The sequence below is a fragment of the Balearica regulorum genome, chromosome 1 (genome assembly GCF_011004875.1).
Source record: "Balearica regulorum gibbericeps isolate bBalReg1 chromosome 1, bBalReg1.pri, whole genome shotgun sequence".
Taxonomy (NCBI): domain Eukaryota; kingdom Metazoa; phylum Chordata; class Aves; order Gruiformes; family Gruidae; genus Balearica; species Balearica regulorum.
In genome coordinates, this window is record NC_046184.1 from 100,924,351 (window position 1) to 100,942,831 (window position 18,481).

General features: G+C 48.3%; 1 protein-coding gene and 1 non-coding gene across 3 annotated transcripts in view; both read right to left on the minus strand.

Annotated features, from left to right (window-relative positions):
* Positions 1-50: 50 nt before the first annotated feature.
* TRNAP-CGG (transfer RNA proline (anticodon CGG)) lies at positions 51-122 on the minus strand. Its single transcript has one exon. It is a non-coding gene; the product is annotated as a tRNA-Pro (tRNA).
* A 2,216-nt stretch (positions 123-2,338) lies between these two features.
* Positions 2,339-18,481, minus strand: part of RCSD1 (RCSD domain containing 1) — a 35,773-nt gene continuing 19,630 nt past the window's right edge. The window contains exons 2-7 of one of the 2 annotated variants that reach the window (XM_010307725.2): positions 12,321-12,428; positions 9,733-9,822; positions 8,321-8,392; positions 6,803-7,006; positions 5,296-5,944; positions 2,339-4,432 (exon numbers count right to left, since the gene is read on the minus strand). In XM_010307725.2, the coding sequence (XP_010306027.2) occupies positions 5,309-5,944; positions 6,803-7,006; positions 8,321-8,392; positions 9,733-9,822; positions 12,321-12,428 (1,110 nt within the window). In that variant the 3' untranslated portion in view covers positions 2,339-4,432; positions 5,296-5,308. The remainder of the gene's footprint in view (positions 4,433-5,295; positions 5,945-6,802; positions 7,007-8,320; positions 8,393-9,732; positions 9,823-12,320; positions 12,429-18,481) is intronic. The other variant, XM_075768603.1, reaches the window with a different exon arrangement.

Sequence of the window (18,481 nt, forward strand, 5' to 3'; positions counted from 1 at the left end):
GGAACAGGGGCGGCAAAACAGAGGGCGCCACCGCTCCCCCCTCTCCCAGCGGGCTCGTCCGGGATTTGAACCCGGGACCTCTCGCACCCGAAGCGAGAATCATACCCCTAGACCAACGAGCCGCTCTCTTTTGCCTCCTCCCCGGCTCAGCACTTCACTCACTTCCCGCCTCCTCCCGCCCAGCACCACCTACCGCCCCGCCAAGTCCTCTCGTGGGTCTGCCCTCCCCCCCCCGACCAGACTCCCAATGGTTCAGTCCACCGGTTCGGAAGGCACCATTCCTCTCCCTAACTGCGGGGGTTGCTGCGATTTCCCCCTGTCCTTCCCACACCCTCCGCCAGGGTAACCCGTGGCATCGCCCTTCCCCCGAGCCTACGGCTTCGCTTGGTAGAGACGATTCCGAGTCCCCGTGGGGGGAGCAGCGGCCCCGCGGCGCTCCCCTGCGCAGATACCGCTTCCCCCCACGCAGAACGGCTCCCCTCACACCCGCCAGGCGCGCGTGGCGAGCAGGCACGGTCACCGGGGCTCGAAGCTGGGCGAGCTCATTCTCAGCGGCGGAGAAGGGGGGAATGGCAGGCGATCCCCCGGACGGGTTTGGTTTATCCCGGCCCGCGCTTTGCCGAGCCGTTAGGCGCTGCGCCCCCTCGCGGTGTGAAGGCGGGCGGCGGCGGGTTCCGCTCCCCTCACTGGGTCGGAGCGGCAGACGGACCAACAGGGAGGGCTTTGCACCCCCCCGCACCCTCCTGCCGTGTGGCGTCACGTGTGTGGGATACACACGTAACTACGTTTGCAAGTGTCTGCGAACCCTCTCGTGGCAACCCCCCTGAGGGGGTGAGGTGAGGGCCTGTGGGGTCGCCTGGCCGGTTCCGAGGCAGCTGAAGGTGGTTCCCTTCCAGCAAGTGGCCCCAGGAGTGGCTGTCAGGGCTGTCAGAGGCTGCAAGGGAAAAATGGCTTAACAGAGGGCCTTGGGCTTCCCAGAAAAGTGCTTCAGAGTTGGGAGTGTGTAACTTGGGACCCAGAGTAGCCACTGGCATTCTCTATGATTTCTGAACCCATTCCACCCAGCTTTTTCAGCTCCCACTTGATTTCTGATGTGCTATATCCTCCCAATGCCTCCTGTCACCCTTACCCTTCCCGTCATGTTTCCACACCTCTGTACCAGCCTCCCTTGCATCTCAGATCTTTCAAAAAACCCTATTCCTCCCATCAGTAATTGCTCTCAGTCCTTACCCATCCAACAATTTCTTGGGGCTCACTCTACAGTTTAAATATGGTCCAATCAAAAAATAACCATAAAATCAACAAGATCTTAGCCAAACACAACTGCAACAGTCTCCTTACTCTTGTGCTGCATTCCTTTCTCCACTTTATTCTTGCTCTGTTTTCCATCCTTCCCCTCCCCCAGTTTAAAGGTGTGCTGGCCAGTAAGGTTTGTGCTTTTACTTTTTTTTTAATCTTTCAGGCATCATCCACACTAGAGGAATAGCATAAATTATATCAGATTTTTCTTGCTGACAACATTTCCAGTGTCCTTACATCTGACATTATACACTCCAGCCTCAGCAATGACGGTACTGAATGGTGCCCCCACCCTATACATCAAGCCAAGCTGTGGTCTACATTTCAGTCAAAACTTTTTGAGTCTACACCTTGTGGATACAAGACCACACTGCCATTTATGGGCCCAAGCCTACGTTTCCTGATAGTACGGATGGGGCAGGGATACACAGCTACCGCCATGTATCCTCTGCTTTTGCAGTGTCACAAAGCTAATGCCAGCCTAAGTCTTTTCTAAAATTGCTCTAACTGGGGCTGCAGACAAGCCAAGGTTTGTGCGCTGCCTGAGCGAGCGTCGCCCTGAAAGGGATGCGTGGATGCCTTCAGTTGAGAAACAGATGCAACTTGTAAAATCGTCAAGGACAAAGATGGTGATGCAACTTCTGGCACAGAAAGTCTCTAAACTGTTGATTGCCAGAAGCTGGGAAATCTCACAGGAAGGATCACTGTGCATTGCTTTGGTTTTTTATGCTTCCCTTGAACAAGGATGCTGCTGGCTTTGCTTTCTTCTGTTCCTACATGCTTGATACCCACAGGGCTGGGGCGGGGAGTGTGGCAGTCTCCAGTATCACTGCTTGCTCCAAAGAACACCTTCCTTTGTGAATTAAGCACATTGGTTATTGCTGTTCCCCCAAAGTAAAAAAATACCCCAAATTCAATTAAAATTGAATGTTAAGCTGTTCCAATGGCAGTGGAAATGCCACCTGTATTTTGCCTGCTGCTACCAGCTCTCCCCATCCTTCCTCAAGCTCCTTCGTATCCCCAGGAGGAAACACACTGATTTTGTTTTGCTTTGGGTTTATTCCAACATTTATTTATTCTGTTTCTTCCTCGGATTTCCATTCCCTTGCTCAGGACACGCATACTCATTCTCTAAACAGGCACACATATATCTATATATACAGTAAGGCACAATCACTCACATCCAGATGGGACATTCTGCTGAGAGAAGAAACAGGGTACAGCAGATGATTGCAGCCTGCCCTGGAATACAAGCTCTAACAAACAGATTAAAATGGATTCGAAGGCAACAATGCTCCACAACATGGCTCAAAAGGATGTGGGGGTCATGTTCGCCAACAAGCCCATGCTACACAGGAGGGGCAATGCTGCTGGCTCTCAGCAAGTGAAACCTCAGCGCTCTCACCTGGGAAAAAGAAAGGCAGGGCACAGAGCCACTTCTTTCCTTGTGATTTTAGAGCTGGTGGTCAGAAAGGGGATATCCTTCAAAACCCTGAGATTTTTGTAACACTGCCGCATTGCAAAGCCCACTTAAGGACAAGTGTGGCCCGTGTTGTGTAAAATCCTTGTGCCGGTCCAGAGAGACAGGGACAACCCAAGCCTCCGACTCTGCTCAGCTTAATGTTTGCTAGGAGGAGCTTTGTGATGGGTTAAGAGGAGCTGGCTGGGTCTGCCCTTTGCCTCTGTAACTGTGTCTGTGTTGGTGGGTACAAGGTGGCTGGAGGCACGTTGAAGCACTGGCTCCTGACTGTTCACACCACCTAACAGCTAGCTGACTCCTTTGCTCAGCTTTTGACAAGTCTGGCTCGCTGTTTCCAGCGAGCCCAGACTTGTCCACAGCTCCACGTCATGCTGTGGACATGAGCCCCATGGCCTTGAGCCAGAGCAGCTTTTTATTCAGTATTGCAGATAGAGCTTCAAGCACTACTGTCAGGAAACTGGTCAGGTGATGGTCTGTTATCTATCTTTCCCTGCATAACTCATATCTTATGGGCCACAAGTACTCTCCAGATGTAAAAGCTTTTTTGGCTTAGCAACTGCCAGACCCGTGACTTAACTAGTACCCCAAAAGTGAATGCAAATCTAGTCCAATGCCTCAGTACTTAGGAGGGACTGGCTATCTGTCCTTCACCAGTTCATATTCAGTCAGGCTCTACAACCAGAAACTCAGCCATCTAAGACCTCTTCTTTGATGTACAAGAAATTAATCAGCTGTTTCCTGTAAGCCAGGATGCTTTGTGCCACAAGCGACGCTCAGTGGCCACACACTGAAAATTTCAAAAGAGAATCGCAAGATTGGACAGGGTCTGGAAGTAAGAAAGACTGATGGACAGGCATCCCTTCTAAATCTGGACTGGAGCACAGAGCCAGATAAGAAAACTTGCCCTATTGACCTATGCAGCACATCTTTTCTGTGCATCAAATCTGTTGGTTGTTACTTTCCACCAGTACTAAAAACACCCCAAAGTTGAAGCACGCCGAAAAATTGCCCACCACAGCTGGCTGTTTCACAGATCAGCCAGCTCGACCCCCACTTCAAAGGGATTTTGTGCTTTATGAACAGTGTGCTAAGTGTTTTCCCCATGTTTAGGGTTCACATTGTCTGCCATACAGCATATAGGGAGAAAACATACTTTTTTCCTATTGTTAAAACATTATTTACTGAAATTTGAAACCCAAAATATTTCAAAAGAAGCTACCAAAAAGGCACCATACATGTACGTATGTAACTGATGAACTTCATCTAAGACCAATGCAGGGGAGAAGAAAAAGACATTTTGGAGCAGGATGAAGGAGCAGAGAGCCCAGGAGTGGTGGTGGCTGTCGACTCCAGGACAGTGCATATCAGGTCTCTCAATCCCCAAATATCACCGAGGAACGTCAGCCAATGCCTCAGTTTTAAACTTTGAAGCAATTGCAAGCCAGTCTCATGTTCCAACTGTCCCAAAATATGATGGTGCAAAGCAGAGAGCCAGCGAGCAGCCACTCAGCTCCGGGATGAGTCTGGACCTCGGGGGATATCCGTATTCTGCTCCTCTCCTGCCACTGAAGGTTTTCCAGTAGCTTCCACCTTGATTGGGTTAGATGACTCCTACTCACATGTTAAGTCTCCTGTGCCCTGATTAGGTATGTCCTTTTGAGAGGGGAAAAGTAAGGAAATGATGAAAAATAATTATGGGTCTAAGTAAACACAGTGCTGGTGAGTCTGTGACCTGGGGGTGCTTTGGTAGTTTCCATGTTAGGAGGCAAAGGCAAGCTGCAGCCTGAGCACCAGCCTGCTTCCTTCAGTTGCTCCTTGCCAAACCAAGGAGGCATTTGAAGAGGGAACAGGTGGTTGAGGGGGAATGAGGTATTTCCTCAGGCATCTGTGACTACATTATCAGTGGTTAGAGAACAGTAAGAAGCTACATGAACAAAGCCCACTTTAGCCAGTGGAAATCCTCCATTATTTCAGGTGGCAGAGGCCCATGTTTGTGTGCTTCCAGGGCTGATCATGAAACTGGCATGTGCGCAAACACTATTTTTGCTGGCAAAGCTAACAAGCTAAAACCTTATATATAGAGAGACAGAATATATGCATACATATGTATATATACCATGTGTGCACACATAAACATATAAATATGCATATGTAAAGAGACATATTGAGATAGTATATACATGGTTACTGTTGGGGAGAAGTGCTTTTTACTGTAAGTACTTTCAAATTGCTTTCAGAACAGCAATTGAACAGGGTGCTGATGAGCAGAGCCTCTCTGTTTTACTGAAGCCAGAATTGCCTTTGCTTCTTCTCCATCCTCTCTCTCTGTAACATCACCCAGGAGGGTTAGTTGCTTTAAATACGTTGCCTTGCAGCTGCTGCAGGCCTGAGATTTGATACTTTTGAGATGTGGGGTGCAGCAGAAATGTTGGTGTGTTCTGTCACAGTTGCCATTTTCATTAGTAAGCAAAACCCTCTGGTATTTTAGGAGCTATCGTCATGCTGACCCATCTTACCTGTGCGTCACAGTTACGCTGTGCTCTGGTCCTGCGTGGCTGACGTTGAAGGCTCACTGGCAGTCTCTAAGCCCACTGTGTCCTGCAGCGGTTCAGGTGCCAGTGGTGTTTCTTGAGTGTCTGACGTTCTCTGTGTTTCTGTGCTCTCACTGGTCTCCTTTGCTTCAGCTTCAGCTTCTTCCTTCTTCTTGTCCCCCTTTTCCTGTTCACAGGCACTGTCTTCCTGCTCTTCTCCCTGGGGACCCTCACACACCTCCTCCTCCTTATCTCCAGGAGGAGGCTGGGGAGAGTTCTCCTCCCCTGGCGCACCACAACACACCTCCTCCTCCTTTGTCTCCCCTGTGTTACTCTTGGAAGGAGTCATTTCCTCTGCCTGTTTTCCCCCTTTTTCTTCATCTTCTGATCTGCTGGATCCTCTCCTTGATGGGGGCATCTCATCAGACCCCATCCATTTCTTTTGCTCTTTGCTCCCTGTTTCTGCCTCCTCTGTCTTGCCCTTGGGCCCAAACACCTCATCCCCATCTTCCTTGGCACCATTTTCTGGAGAGGAGATGTTGACCCCTAAATCTTCCCCATCTCCATACTCAGACAGAGATCTTCTGAACTTCCTGGAGGGAGGTCTGCGCTTTATCGATCCCCGTGTCCGCACCTTGGAGGCAGGAAAAGCAGACATAGAAGCAGTCAAAAAAGCAGTACTGGAAAGCACAACAGAGGAAAATATAATGGGAAACTTGATTGTTACACCAGTGGCCTCACTTTTCTTGGTCTGCTACTGAGAGGTGGGGAGACAAGGGCTCCTACCCATGAGAGACTACTTTAGAGGATAAGCACCTCCTTAATACATGCCTCCTTTCCTTCTGTAAAGCTGGTGCTGAAGATCATTGTCTGGATTTAAAATGTGGCTCCTTGTCCAAGTTAGACCCTAACCAAAGGACGCTGCACTTGTTATGCAGATGCTGCAGACTTTGGAAGTCTCGGCCTTTTCTACTTTTGGCAGTTTATTGTTTGAGGAAGGAGTCTTCACTCCAGCTGAGGATGGTGAATGCAGGTTACAGTTCCCCATTTAAGTGCTGTGCACGCTGTGGGACACCTGGCAAACCGCTGTGCTCTGCGTGGCTCCCTAAACTGCGCCTCAGCCAACTCTGACATTTGCTGGCACATGGCACCATCTCCTCACAGCACTGCCTGCCCAGCTACCAGCCACCCCATTGCTGCTGAGCTGAAGTGACTGACTCCTGCCACTTCACGCCCTCCCTTTAGCCATTGGGCCAGGAAGGCTGCTGGAGCTGCCACACCATGCAGCTCTGTGCACAGGCAGGCAGAGAGGAGACTCCAGAGAGCTACACTGAAAGGCTGTTTTGAAGCCGGTGCATAGATCTCCTCCCTTGGATACAAATGCACACTGTCATGGCAGGACTGAGGGCTACGGCCTCCTCTTCCTCTTCATTCCCAAGTGATAAGCAAGCTGTATCCTGCTGTGATGGAGAAATCCTAGCACATAGCCTACCTTGTTATAGAATTGCAGCTGAGTGCCTTCTGGGGGTTGATCAAAGCTGACCGGTGTCTCATTCACTTCACTGGGCTGGGACTGAATCCCTGGGCTGCTGGGTGTTGAGGGAGGGGTGCTGAACGGAGAAACCAGGACTTTCAGACCAGGGCTTTTGGGAGATGCTCCCGGCAGCAGAGCAGCTGGAGCAAAAGCCAGATTGGCCTGCAAAGAAAAATCCCTGTCACAGGCGTGCATGACACTGGCATGTACCACATGCGGTAACCACATGGAGGAACCCTTGCTGTTGCCACGGGAGCTGCCACATCTCTCAGCTGTCACAACCCACATACCTTTTGGTTATGGGTCTCTCTTGGCGACACTGTCAACAAACAAGTCCGGGCAGAGAAATTATGACTGGACATTTGCCCTTCCCCAGCAGCTGGATCTCAGGACGTGTCCTTTTGTCATCCTGAGGCCTTTTGGGATTTTCCAGTGACCCAGCCAAGCCAGCACATTCTACAGTGGCTGAGCCGGGAGAAAGTCTGAACAAGCAGGCAGCAATCAGTTCGAGATTTAAACCATCCCTGCATGTGCCCAAGCAGACCTCGCATTTTCAAGCCTAGTCTGCAGATCTTCTGAATCATCGTCGTGAGTGAGACGACCATGGAAAGAAGCAAATTCGTGATTAACTGTGGCAAAACATTTCCTGCTGTCCTGTCACTAGGCAAATGTCCTTGGGTGCATTACGAGGGACAGTGCTTACGTTGTGTCAGGGCGGCCAGGAGGCACTGTGCTCTGGAGTCGCACGTGCTGCCAGGAGAGGCAGCTGGCAGCAGCAGGGCACTATGTCTACAGGCTATCAAGTGCTGAGCTGCCCTCAGCAGCATGATTCAGGTGCTGCTGTGAGATAGAAAAAGGGCAAGCGGCACTGGGTGTGTTTGTGCATAACTGGGGGAATCGAGGCGAGGGAAGCACAGAGCTTCTAGGCATGTGTAGGGGAGTGCCAGAGCCCAGAGCATGCTCCCCACTGCCAGGATTTTGGCTGCCTGCGCACAAGACCAGCTCCCCGACACGGTGCAAGTGACTCTGATTTCAACTGCTGCTGCAAAGAGATGGAAGATGTCTCAGCCAGGGTTTCCCTCACTTTCTCTCGCAAGCTGCATTTAAACTGAGGCTCCTGCCCCTGCTCCCTACCTGAGCAGTGCTGCTGCCATGCCCATGCACAGCCCTGTAACCTGCAGATCCAAAATGATCCTGACCCATGCACTGACCTGCCTATGGACATGCCTAAATCCTTAGCCCTTGCTGGACTGTTTCTGATGCTGGTTACCATCACCGGACCTGCTCTGCCCTTCCTGGTTTGTGTATTGTAGGACTGGGCCCTCACTGGTGAGGCCACTGCCCTGCTTACCTAGCTGTCACCCTTGGCTTCTGGATCCCCTTCCCCAGTGGCTGCTCTGCAAGGGAAGTAGCCATGGCAAATGCCAATCAGTTTTAATTTGCTGGGGCAGCCATGTGGGCTCTTCCAGGACCTACCTGCAGCTTTTCAATCATGGGGGAGCTTTTCACTTTGACCTTGGGAATGGGGCAAGCATTTGGAGACCTCTTCTGCAAAACAAAATGAAACATGAAAAAATCACAGTAAAGTAGGTGAAAAAAAAGCAAATACAATGAAGGCAGAAAACTTGGAAGAGATAAGCAGAAAGTGCTGGTAGGGGAGAAAATGAAGCCTCATATAGCGTCTTCACACAAGTTTGCTTTCTTCTTTCCTGACCCTGCTCCCCTTGTTATCTAGCCATCCTAGGGCTCTGCATACATGTATCCTTCCTCTGGGAGAAAAGGTGATTGTCTGCTTTCTGGCTGAAGTATCTGCGTTAGGTGATGTGTAATGGCTCTGCTGCTACATGGCCTTCACTAAAGTATCTAACCTATGGCACAGTTTCCCCTGGTATTACTCCAGGACCAGACAGATTAAAATTCTACCTCTTAAAGGGAGCAAGCCTTAATGTTGGTAAACACTGTGAACTTTTTGGGATGGGAAAGACTTTCTGCCACCACTTGACTAACAGAGATAAAGGGTATCCAATTACTATGGGCAGGAAAGGTGTAAGTGGCCAGAAAGGCAGAGCTATGAAAGGCTGAAAGCAGTTTGAGAAAGGAAGATCATTGCTTTGAGAAGGGGCATATTATTTTTTTCTGGTCCAAAGGAAAAGGAAGGAATCTAAGATTTTAAAGCTTGTGCTCCTTTGGCATGGAGGCAGCAAGAGCCTGTAGCTGTCAGAAAAGAAGGACAAAAAAACACCCCCTTGTTAAGGGCAGGTGACAATGTGAAATTTGGTGGGTAGACCTCATACCCTGAAATACAGAAAGACAGAAGTGACTGGAAAGGGCCTGAGCATAAACTTTAGTGAGTAGCAGCCAGCTGAATGGGACCTGCAAGGGTGCTGTACAGAGGACACCTCAAGACAGTATTCTGTGGGTATTGCTGACAAAACCTCTCTTCACTCTGGATTGATTATTCACATTATCTGAATAAGGGAAAGTCTCAAGAGCAGAACTATTATGTCATTATACTCAAACCTCTGGAATTCATCTGAAGGCAATAAACAGCAAGGATGCTCCCTGTGCTAAGCGCTGTTCAAATCTAATAAATGCCAGCAGTTCCTGCTTTAAAATGCTTGAAAGGTGGTAACTGGGTGGATCCGTCAGTGGTCTAAGGGTAAAAAAAAAGGCAGTAGAAATGGGATGTGTATCTGTGCTACAGGAGTGGGAAACAGTGTGGAGCTGATTCCGAGTCGGTGTATGTGTATGAACAGAGGAGGGTTTGATGCTCCATGACTGATGTCTTTTGCTGCACAGCCTGACCTCTCTGCTACCTCCAAGCTCATGTCTCAGGAGAGGAGTTGCAGAGAGGAGAGACTTTGTCCTTCTATTAAATTGATACTCACTTGCTCATCATTGTCACTTGTCTCAGTTTTTTGGGAATACAATGGAAGGGAGCATGGTGGTTTCCTTCGAGTTGGCTTATGTGGTGGTACCTAAGAGAAGAAAACAACCAACAAGGCAGCAGGGAAATCAATTTTTTTAAAAAAGAAGGAAGTTAAATTCAAGCACCAAAGGGCATGCTCTGTAAGTGACCTGCTTGGATGGCAGGGCTTAGCTTGCCTAAAGGAGACATGCAAAGGCAGCACAAGATATTAGCATACAGGCATGTGGCCAGCATGCTAGGCGTTGCTTGTAGCATCCTGAGCCCAATCCTAGCATTGGAAAAATAATGTATATCTCCTTCCACAGCATGAACCACAAGACCTCAGGCTTTGTGCAAAGGACACTCTTCTAAGCTGTGGAGGGTGGAGAAGCTTTCCCAGAAGCTTCATCTTCAAAGCATCCTGCTGGAACCCCCTCACACTGGAATAGCTTGTTATTGTTCTCTTTCCTGTCTTATTAGCAGGATTTCCTTTTAATGAGTCTCAGCCGCCTACCTGGTTTATGATTTTCCTATTTTGCATCTGATGAATTTTAGAGGCAAAAAGGGGAATTCTGACTTTTTCAATATGCCATACAGCCCCATTTGTTTCGCTCTAATGAAGAAGAGCAGCTCGCAGAGAGGACTCAGCCCTAACGTTCAGGTTGTCTAAGAAACAGATTCTCCAGGGGAGAAGGAACAAGACAACTTAACGTCAGGGACATCAGTTTCTTCTGAATGTTCTTGGGCTCTCAGACATACAGAGTGCTTATTAGGAAGAGACACATAGCACAGCACCTATGGAGTCTCTCCTTCATAACTATTGCTCTGGTCTTGAAGACAAGCCGTATCTACTTTTATGCCAGGTTTGTAGTCTTCTACCAAGCTTTTAACTCACTTTTTGTGTGTTAACTGACAAAACACTTGGATAATATTGTGGATGTCAGATAATAACCACAATATAATATTTGGACAATTTTGTTACCTTCTAACAGGCAGGCATGTGAAAAGTTGGATTATGGTGTCTTTGCCCTCTGTAGAGTTGGCTGTCTTGGAGGACCTGTAGACTTGATGTCACAATTTCTGGTGGTGCTGTACACAGCTACGGCAATGCTGTGTCTCTAAGCAGCCAAGGGCAGCCCTGCTCTTATGTCATGCTAGGAAGCAATAATATCATGTCTTATTGAAACCCCACCATTTTGCAACCATGCAATGCTGTGCTGTTCCACAGTGAATGTATCAGAGGTTCCCTGGTTGATAGGTTCCCCTTTGCTGGCATGGGTCAAGCAAGGGTTAAAGACCATCCACTCAGCCATTAATCTGAAGCCAGCTTGAGAAAGCGAGTGGAGAAGTGACAGATGGCTTGAAGAGAAAAGACAGGAAACTTTGTCCTCCTCTGTCTCTGGAGAAAATGAGTTTCCCTCCACTGTGAGGCCCCTCCACACTGCGTTGGCTTGGGAGCAGTAGAGGTCTGCAGATAACTCAAGAGAGGTCTGGGAACCTGCTGCCTTCTTAAGGGTAAGGGACTTAGTGTAATTAAATCTCATACCTTAAAAAGAGGAAATGACTGTTAATGGGACAGATGGAGCAGCACACTGGTGACTAGAGGGGAAAAAGAAAATAGCGCTTGGGAAGAGATTGACTATTCCTATCCTAGGGCCTGGCTATGAGACTGTTAACCTCTGACAGACGGTGGCATGCCAGCCCTGCAGGACAGAGGTCACCATTGCATCCAGTCAAAGACAGGAGGGGTGACAGGGAGGATCCCCTTAGGCCCAGCCTGGGACATGCTGAAATCAGCTGAGCAGCAGCAGGAAACAGTTCAGTTTTAAAGGGACACCTGCTGACTGAAGAGGGCCACCAGTAAATATTTATGTTTCTAAAAAAGTGCATAATGATACAGAGGGCTCTCCTAAAATGTCAACCTCCATCCATAAACACTCTGACTTTCCTTTCTTCCTAAGAGAGGTATTCTAGTGTTTTGCTTACCTGGCAAAAGACAGCTTGTGAGGCAATGCTTGGCATAGTGGGCTTTCAATAAAATAAAATTTCAGCATGATAGAGGTAGGCACAGAGTCTGAAATGTCATTGGGAAGAGGTAATGAGGGTAAGTAAGGAGACAGCTTTCTCTCTCAGACCTGTACAGAAGGCAGTACCTGAAGGAAACTTCCTGCTTTTGTGAACAAGGTGCTGGTGAGCTGCCTCTGGCTTCTACACTGCATAATGTGTTGTTCTATTTTTTTCATGGCTCAATATTGGCTATTTCATTATTCATTGTTGCCCTCTGCCCACAAAAGCCAGCCCAGATAGAACATGCATTGCTCTCTGCTACAGTTAGGGATACCTGTGCACCCTGCTAGGCTTTACAGTGTCTCAGCTACAGTGTCTAGTTGTCCTGAGGTATGGCTCTACCAAAATACTCATCCACAAGTTGGCAATGCATGGAAGATACTATCATAGTTTGCATTGCACTAGGAGACTAATTTTTTGCAAAGATTCAAACTTCTACAGGCAGAGGCAAGTGCCTCATTTCCCACTCAGTTACCTGCTGGTGGCTGCAGAGTTCCTTACCTCTTTTCCAGTGATACTGGCTGCTTGCTCTTTGAATTTCCCTGCTAGCTGAGCCACTGAAGGTGATGCTGACTTGTCCACCTCTGAGTTGGTCTCTGCTGGCCTGTTCTGACAAATCGGGAACAACAAGTTATGAGCAAAGGCTGGGAAAAGCAAGCAGGCTACAGAGAAGCCTGCCTATGTGTTATAAAGTTCAAGAGTAAGCAAGGACTTAAAGCAGAGCTTCTCACATCTGGAATCAATCATCCAGTCTGAGAGCAAGAGGTTTGGGAAGACAGGACCTAGCAGCATTTTCAAATATCCAAGAAAAAAACAGTAATTCACACAGAGCCTTTCAACTCTAGCTGAAGATCCTACACTCCATATTTTTCACTGGAAGCAAACTAAGTATTTCAAGCCAAGTGTCTGTTCCCCATCTTTTGTTTGCAGTGAGCAGATGGAGTGGGGCAGTAAAGGACGTTCCCATACACCTTCTCAACCTTCCCATCCCTTTTTTACTGGCCTGGTCCCCAACGTCTTTCCTTTTCTAGTGGTTCTGCTGCGAGAAGCCATTCCCTGTCGTCACAGCAAGCCAGCATCTGCTTGGGGATGTCCATCTGCTGTTCTGCTTTTTTGGCAGTGAAATACTCAGGCGAGTGGAGGGCAGGGAGGAAATACCAGGGCTGAGAGAAGCTTCTCCTCCCCTGGGCTAACAACAGGCTGAGAAGCAGGATGCTTGTTGGAGACTGGATGGTGTGGCTCTTCCCACAGCACACAGCCCTCGTGTCAACCCACATTTACCTTGTTTTCTTTGCTATGTGTGTATCAAGCAATATGAGTAGAAAGCCTTGAAATCAAAGTTGCTGAAAGGAAACCTTTGTTCTTCATCTCTAATATCTCATGCCAGGGAAAACCGAAACAGAGAAACTGAGAAAAACTAATCAACAATCCTTGTTTTGTTAGAGGCAGAGACCTCAAAGCAACAAACCAGGCTATGAACCATCAGCAAGGAACCTCATACCTCTGCTCCCTGTACCACTGCCATGAACACATGACCGGCACCACACTTCTCACCCCTCTGCCTCAATACTCTTCTGCTTCTCAGTCGGAAAGTTTCCCTAAAGGCCATTGCTAGAGGAATCACAGAATCCCAGACTGGTAGGGGTTGGAAGGGACCTCTGGAGATCATCCAGTCCAACCCCCCTGCTAAAGCAGGATCACCTAGAGCAGGTTGCACAGGATGGCATCCAGGCAGGTTTTTAATATCTCCAGAGAAGGAGACTCCACAACCTCTCTGGGCAGCCTGTTCCAGTGCTCAGTCGCCCTCACAGTGAAGAAGTTTTTCCTCATAATCAGGTGGAACTTCCTGCGTTCCAGTTTGTGCCCGTTGCCCCTTGTCCTGTTGCTGGGCACCACTGAAAAGAGTCTGGCCCCATCCTCTTGACATCTGCCCTTTCCCTTTAGATATTTATAAGCATTGATGAGATCCTCTCTCAATCTTCTCTCCTCCAGGCTGAACAGACCCAGCTCTCTCAGCCTTTCCTCATACGAGAGATGCTCTAGTCCCCTCATCATCTTTGTAGCCCTCCACTGGACTCTCTCCAGTAGTTCCTTGTCTTTCTCAAACTGGGGAACCCAGAACTGAACACAGTAATAGTAATACATTCCTGTTTCTCCAAAGGCTCCAGCAGAGCTCTCCTTCTCCCTTTACACCACTCTGCCTGGGAGGAAACTGCTGTCTCGTTAACACAGCCACTCCTTCAGCATCGCTGGAGGTGAAAGGCCCTTGAAATACCCATCTGGCCCACATATGGATTGTTTCCTTTGGGTCACCACACTACAGGGACTAGAGAAATAGCTATGGAAACTTGAAATCATATTAAAGAAGGAATTTATTTAGACTCCTAGTTTCTTGATTAAAAGCAAATTGAGGAGGTTACATTAAGGATCAGCCCACGTCATACCGCAGCTTGGAGCAATCTCTAATCTGAAATACCTGGTATGGAGCAGCATGGCTAAGGCCCATTTTCCCTATGGAAAAGGGCCTTTCCCTTTCTCAGAGAGCTGTAGCTCTCAATAAACGCTATCTTCCTTCTCCCAAGCCCACCAGCCCTAGTAGGTATTTACCATTCCCTGTTTCCAGGATCCTGACTACATCTCCCCTGTTAAACTTCCCATCTACTTTGGACCAGCTTTCCTGCATCTAGCCACAAAAGCTGTATCAAGCTGTCTCCTCTCAGTGAACTTTTAGCACCTTCCCCCCCATCTTTTCAGCCTTCATTAGAGTAATTACATGCAGGGGAATTGGCAGATAAGGGGAACGGAAGAAATAGTGGGGTAAGCAGATCAGCAGGGCAACCTGCTGCACATGAAAAATGATGGCTGGGTTAAGTGGGGAGGGAGAGCGGTTCCCAACTTCAGGCTGGCTCCCTGCCGTGAAGGGAGGGCAGGTGGGAAAGAGGAGGGAGCAAAGAATGAACCTGGGAAAGGCAGGATGGATTGGGAGGTTATCTCAGGATAACTGGGCATTGCTGAACGGACACCTGAACTGGGGACTCAGTTGACGCTGAAGAGCTGCGGGTGCTCAGTGTCTGAGATGGAAGGGTTGCCTCCCTCATAGTCCCTTCTTCTCCAAGAGCTTCTTTCACAGCCCTTTGCCTTTACTTAGAAAAGATGCTGCACTTCCTCTTGGCCTCTTTGACCTTTTGTTTTGAGGTGGTTGTGTTTTTTCTTTCCCTTTTTTTAAATTTTTTTTTTTTTTTTTTTTTTTTTTTAGTTATAGTCTGAAAATACAGCTCCCTTTCTTTGGATTTGATTAAAGCTGTAAGGCTGGAATGATTCCACACGTTTCTTGTTTTGCTGGTAGCAGGCACTGATTGCAACGGGGCTCTCGCCAGCATGAAGCTCGCCGGCCAGGGTGCAGGAAGCAGTGAACATGCCATTCTAAGATTAGTGCAAGTAGCCCACGGGCTGAGTCCCGAAACTGCCAGCTGCAGACTCTCCAATTACGCTACGCATTTTGCAACAGGAAAAGTCCTTTCTCAGATCCTTTCTGGCAATGACACTGCTGTCCCGTATCCAGCTTTTTCTACAGCTTCTTTCCCCCACCCCCCCCCCAGCTGATGTGCTAGGCTCTATGTCTTCTAGTGAAGGGAATGTGCCATACCAGGGCACTTGGGTGCAAAAAGTTCCCTTCCTTACACTGCAAGGAGAACGCCATCCCCCTGACTTCCAGGGGCTGAACTGGCAGTCTCCCTCCCGCTGCAAGGAAGGTGGGAAGCCTCACTTTCTCACTCTCACCCCAGAACATGTACCAGCCCTCAGCCTCTTCCACCACTAAAACACACGTCTGCTCCTCTCACCCCAGAGCTCAGTGCTGGCTCTCTCCTGTCCCATGATGTTTGTGTAATCTCTCCCATTCCTGGCCATTTTTTCCATCTTGGTGACATAGCCCATCACTTTTCTGAATGAGGAGGAGGAGCAGTTCTGCTCTGGGGGGTTTTTTGGGCAAAAAAAGATGAAATTACTCAGACGTGAATTTTGCGTTCTTTGTAGCCAGCTGCTGATTCTTTTCTTTTTCATTAGAGAAGTGTGGTCAGCTTGCATGGGCGAAAATCAGCAAGCTAAACTGAAAGACTTACTCCATCAGTAATTTTGTGACTGCTATTCTAAGGTCTTTTACTGTTCCATAAAAATAAATGTCTAAGCATTGCATATTATGAAAAATGTCAGACAGAGCAGCAAAACAGGAATTGAATTGTACCATCAATGTCAGCATGGCACTGTCTGTAAAAGATGAAGTGCAACTAGCAAGTTCTCTGTAAGAGGTTTCACTTTCCTCTTCCAAATAAGTTTATAAAATTGAGTAAATTTGAAAATGTTTTTCAACTCCATGTTTATTCATCTGCTTTTAAAATGGAACCTGGTCCCTTTGGCAGAACTGAAGAAGAAAGTTCTGCCTTCATTCTTGGGTTAGGTACAATCATGGCAATTCAAGCTTCCCACCAAAGCCTCTCCCTCCTTTTGCTTCTGAGTCCTTGCCTCTGTTGTGAGAGCAAAACTGCCCACTGATCCCTGATTCTGCAGATTGCCTGAAGGGGTGCCACTGTTTTTAGCAGAGATCCCTGCTTCTCTGGCAGGCTGCCTGGTGGAAACACCGCTAGGTCCCCACAGAAATGTCCCACGCCGTCCCTGCTGTATCTTTACAAGGCAGCTGGGAAGCTCCCTGAGCAGAGATGCCTGGATGCTGTGGCACAGTCAGCTCTGGCTAGCACAGTCCAACTTCACTGGTGATTTAATGTGCCAGAAGATGCTAGGGCTGGTAAGGCTGCCTGATACGGGAGTAATAACGTCTCACAGAGGGGTCCCTTCAGGACAGCAATGTCATTACCTTGCTCAATGACGATTGCCAATTCTGCTAGAGGCCATGGACTCACCGTGGGCAGCAGGTGAAAGAAGGTGCATGTTAGAGGCCCACAGAAAAGAGGTCACGAGACTGAAGAGTTTCTCTGTGCATCCCATTTGGGTACTCACAAAGAGCTTTTCTTGAAGATCATGGATTTGAGTTACAGGTGGGGAGTGTCACTGCAGACAATGAGTTTCTTATGAAATCAAAATTGCAAAGACACCTGGGGAAAACTGGAAAGCCAGAGGTGGGTTTGGGGATGAATTTGAATGTACTGATGGGACTGGTGCAAAACTGGCTCCGATAGCCCTCAGCTAGCAGTTTTGGTCATGACCCACCCACTTGCAGTTGAAAGCTATCTTGACTCCATCTCATGGGACTGATATCCCACCAGTTTTGTCGTTGTCCATAATATGCTACTGGAAATGCTAGTCTGAAAGGGTAACAGTGGGGGTCAGAAGCAGATACTGAAGGAGAAGCTCTGGTTTGAATTTGTGCACCTGGTGCAGGTCATGAAAAGAGCAAAGGTCTATTAACTGCCATACAGTGGAGTGTTTTGGCTTAAGCAGCACTTAAATACCAGCTGAATAACAGCAGAGATTTGTACTGCCCTACTCTCCTTCCCTCACTTAGGAATCCTCTGACTTGTCTGCTTTTGCAGTTAGGATACTTTGGCCAGGCAGAACATCTTTTATCTGAGATACAAACTCTTCACAGCGCTTTGCAAGGCTGGAGTATTCAGTAACTATGAAATCAGTGACTGTTACATGACTGTTGCTACTGGTCCTGTGCACTTTCGACCCCTGTTCTCATGCAGCTGCATCTAGATGTGCATCCCTCCCTTGCTTCTAAAGAGCTTCGCAAGAACGATTCTCTGCTGCCAGAGAATGTCACACCAGCCCATTGTGCCGGCTGCCTTCCCATACCCTGCACTCACACAAGCTCTGCAAAGCTCTGCAAAGCTCCCCTGCGACTCTCATGGGGTTTTTCATTGATGCATTTACAATCTACCTCGGAAAAAGCAAATATGGAAAAATAATGACAAATATAGGGTGTCAGAGTCAGACACAATAAGGCATCCAAGACTCAGTGCTAGTGGCTTGCTCACAGAAACCAGATCCAGAAACAGTGATCCTCAGTACCCAGCTCTCAACACTGAGCCGCAAGAAGACAGTTGTCAGTATGCTAGATGAAAACAAGAGAGGGTCAGTGCTTTCAAGGTGCAGTTTCATAAGGTCCTGGTTTTGGCAGAAAGACAGCTTATATTTCCAACTGCTCATTCTCCCTTGACCTTTTCTTTCCGCCTTCCCCCCTCCCTTGCGCCAGTGTGAGTTTGTGGGGCTGTGCTGTAAACTGGATCACTGAAATGATCTGGGCTAAAAATACTTCGCTTAACTCTTTACAAGGTTATTTTTAACCCAGATCATTTCAGCAATCAAGTTCACAGCACAGCCCAACAAGCGCTTGCACTGCTGTAACAGGAGGGGATGCAGGGGTAGCAGGGGCAGATTGCAGCACAGGGGTGAGGACTTCCCTTTAGCTGCTCTGGCCAGAGCCTGAGGAAATTGCACCCTTATGTGTCCTCCCATTCAGAGGGCTGATATGACAGAAAAATTATATTTTTGCATGCCTGCTGGTAAAGGCTGTTCTGTTCTGTGGCACTGGTATTTTACTCTGCAATCTGTTGGCTCCTCCCTGAGACTCAGCTGAGTGTGGGATATGAACCCAGGGAGCACCTGTGAGCCATCACAGGGAGCACATTACCAGCAGCCGAGCG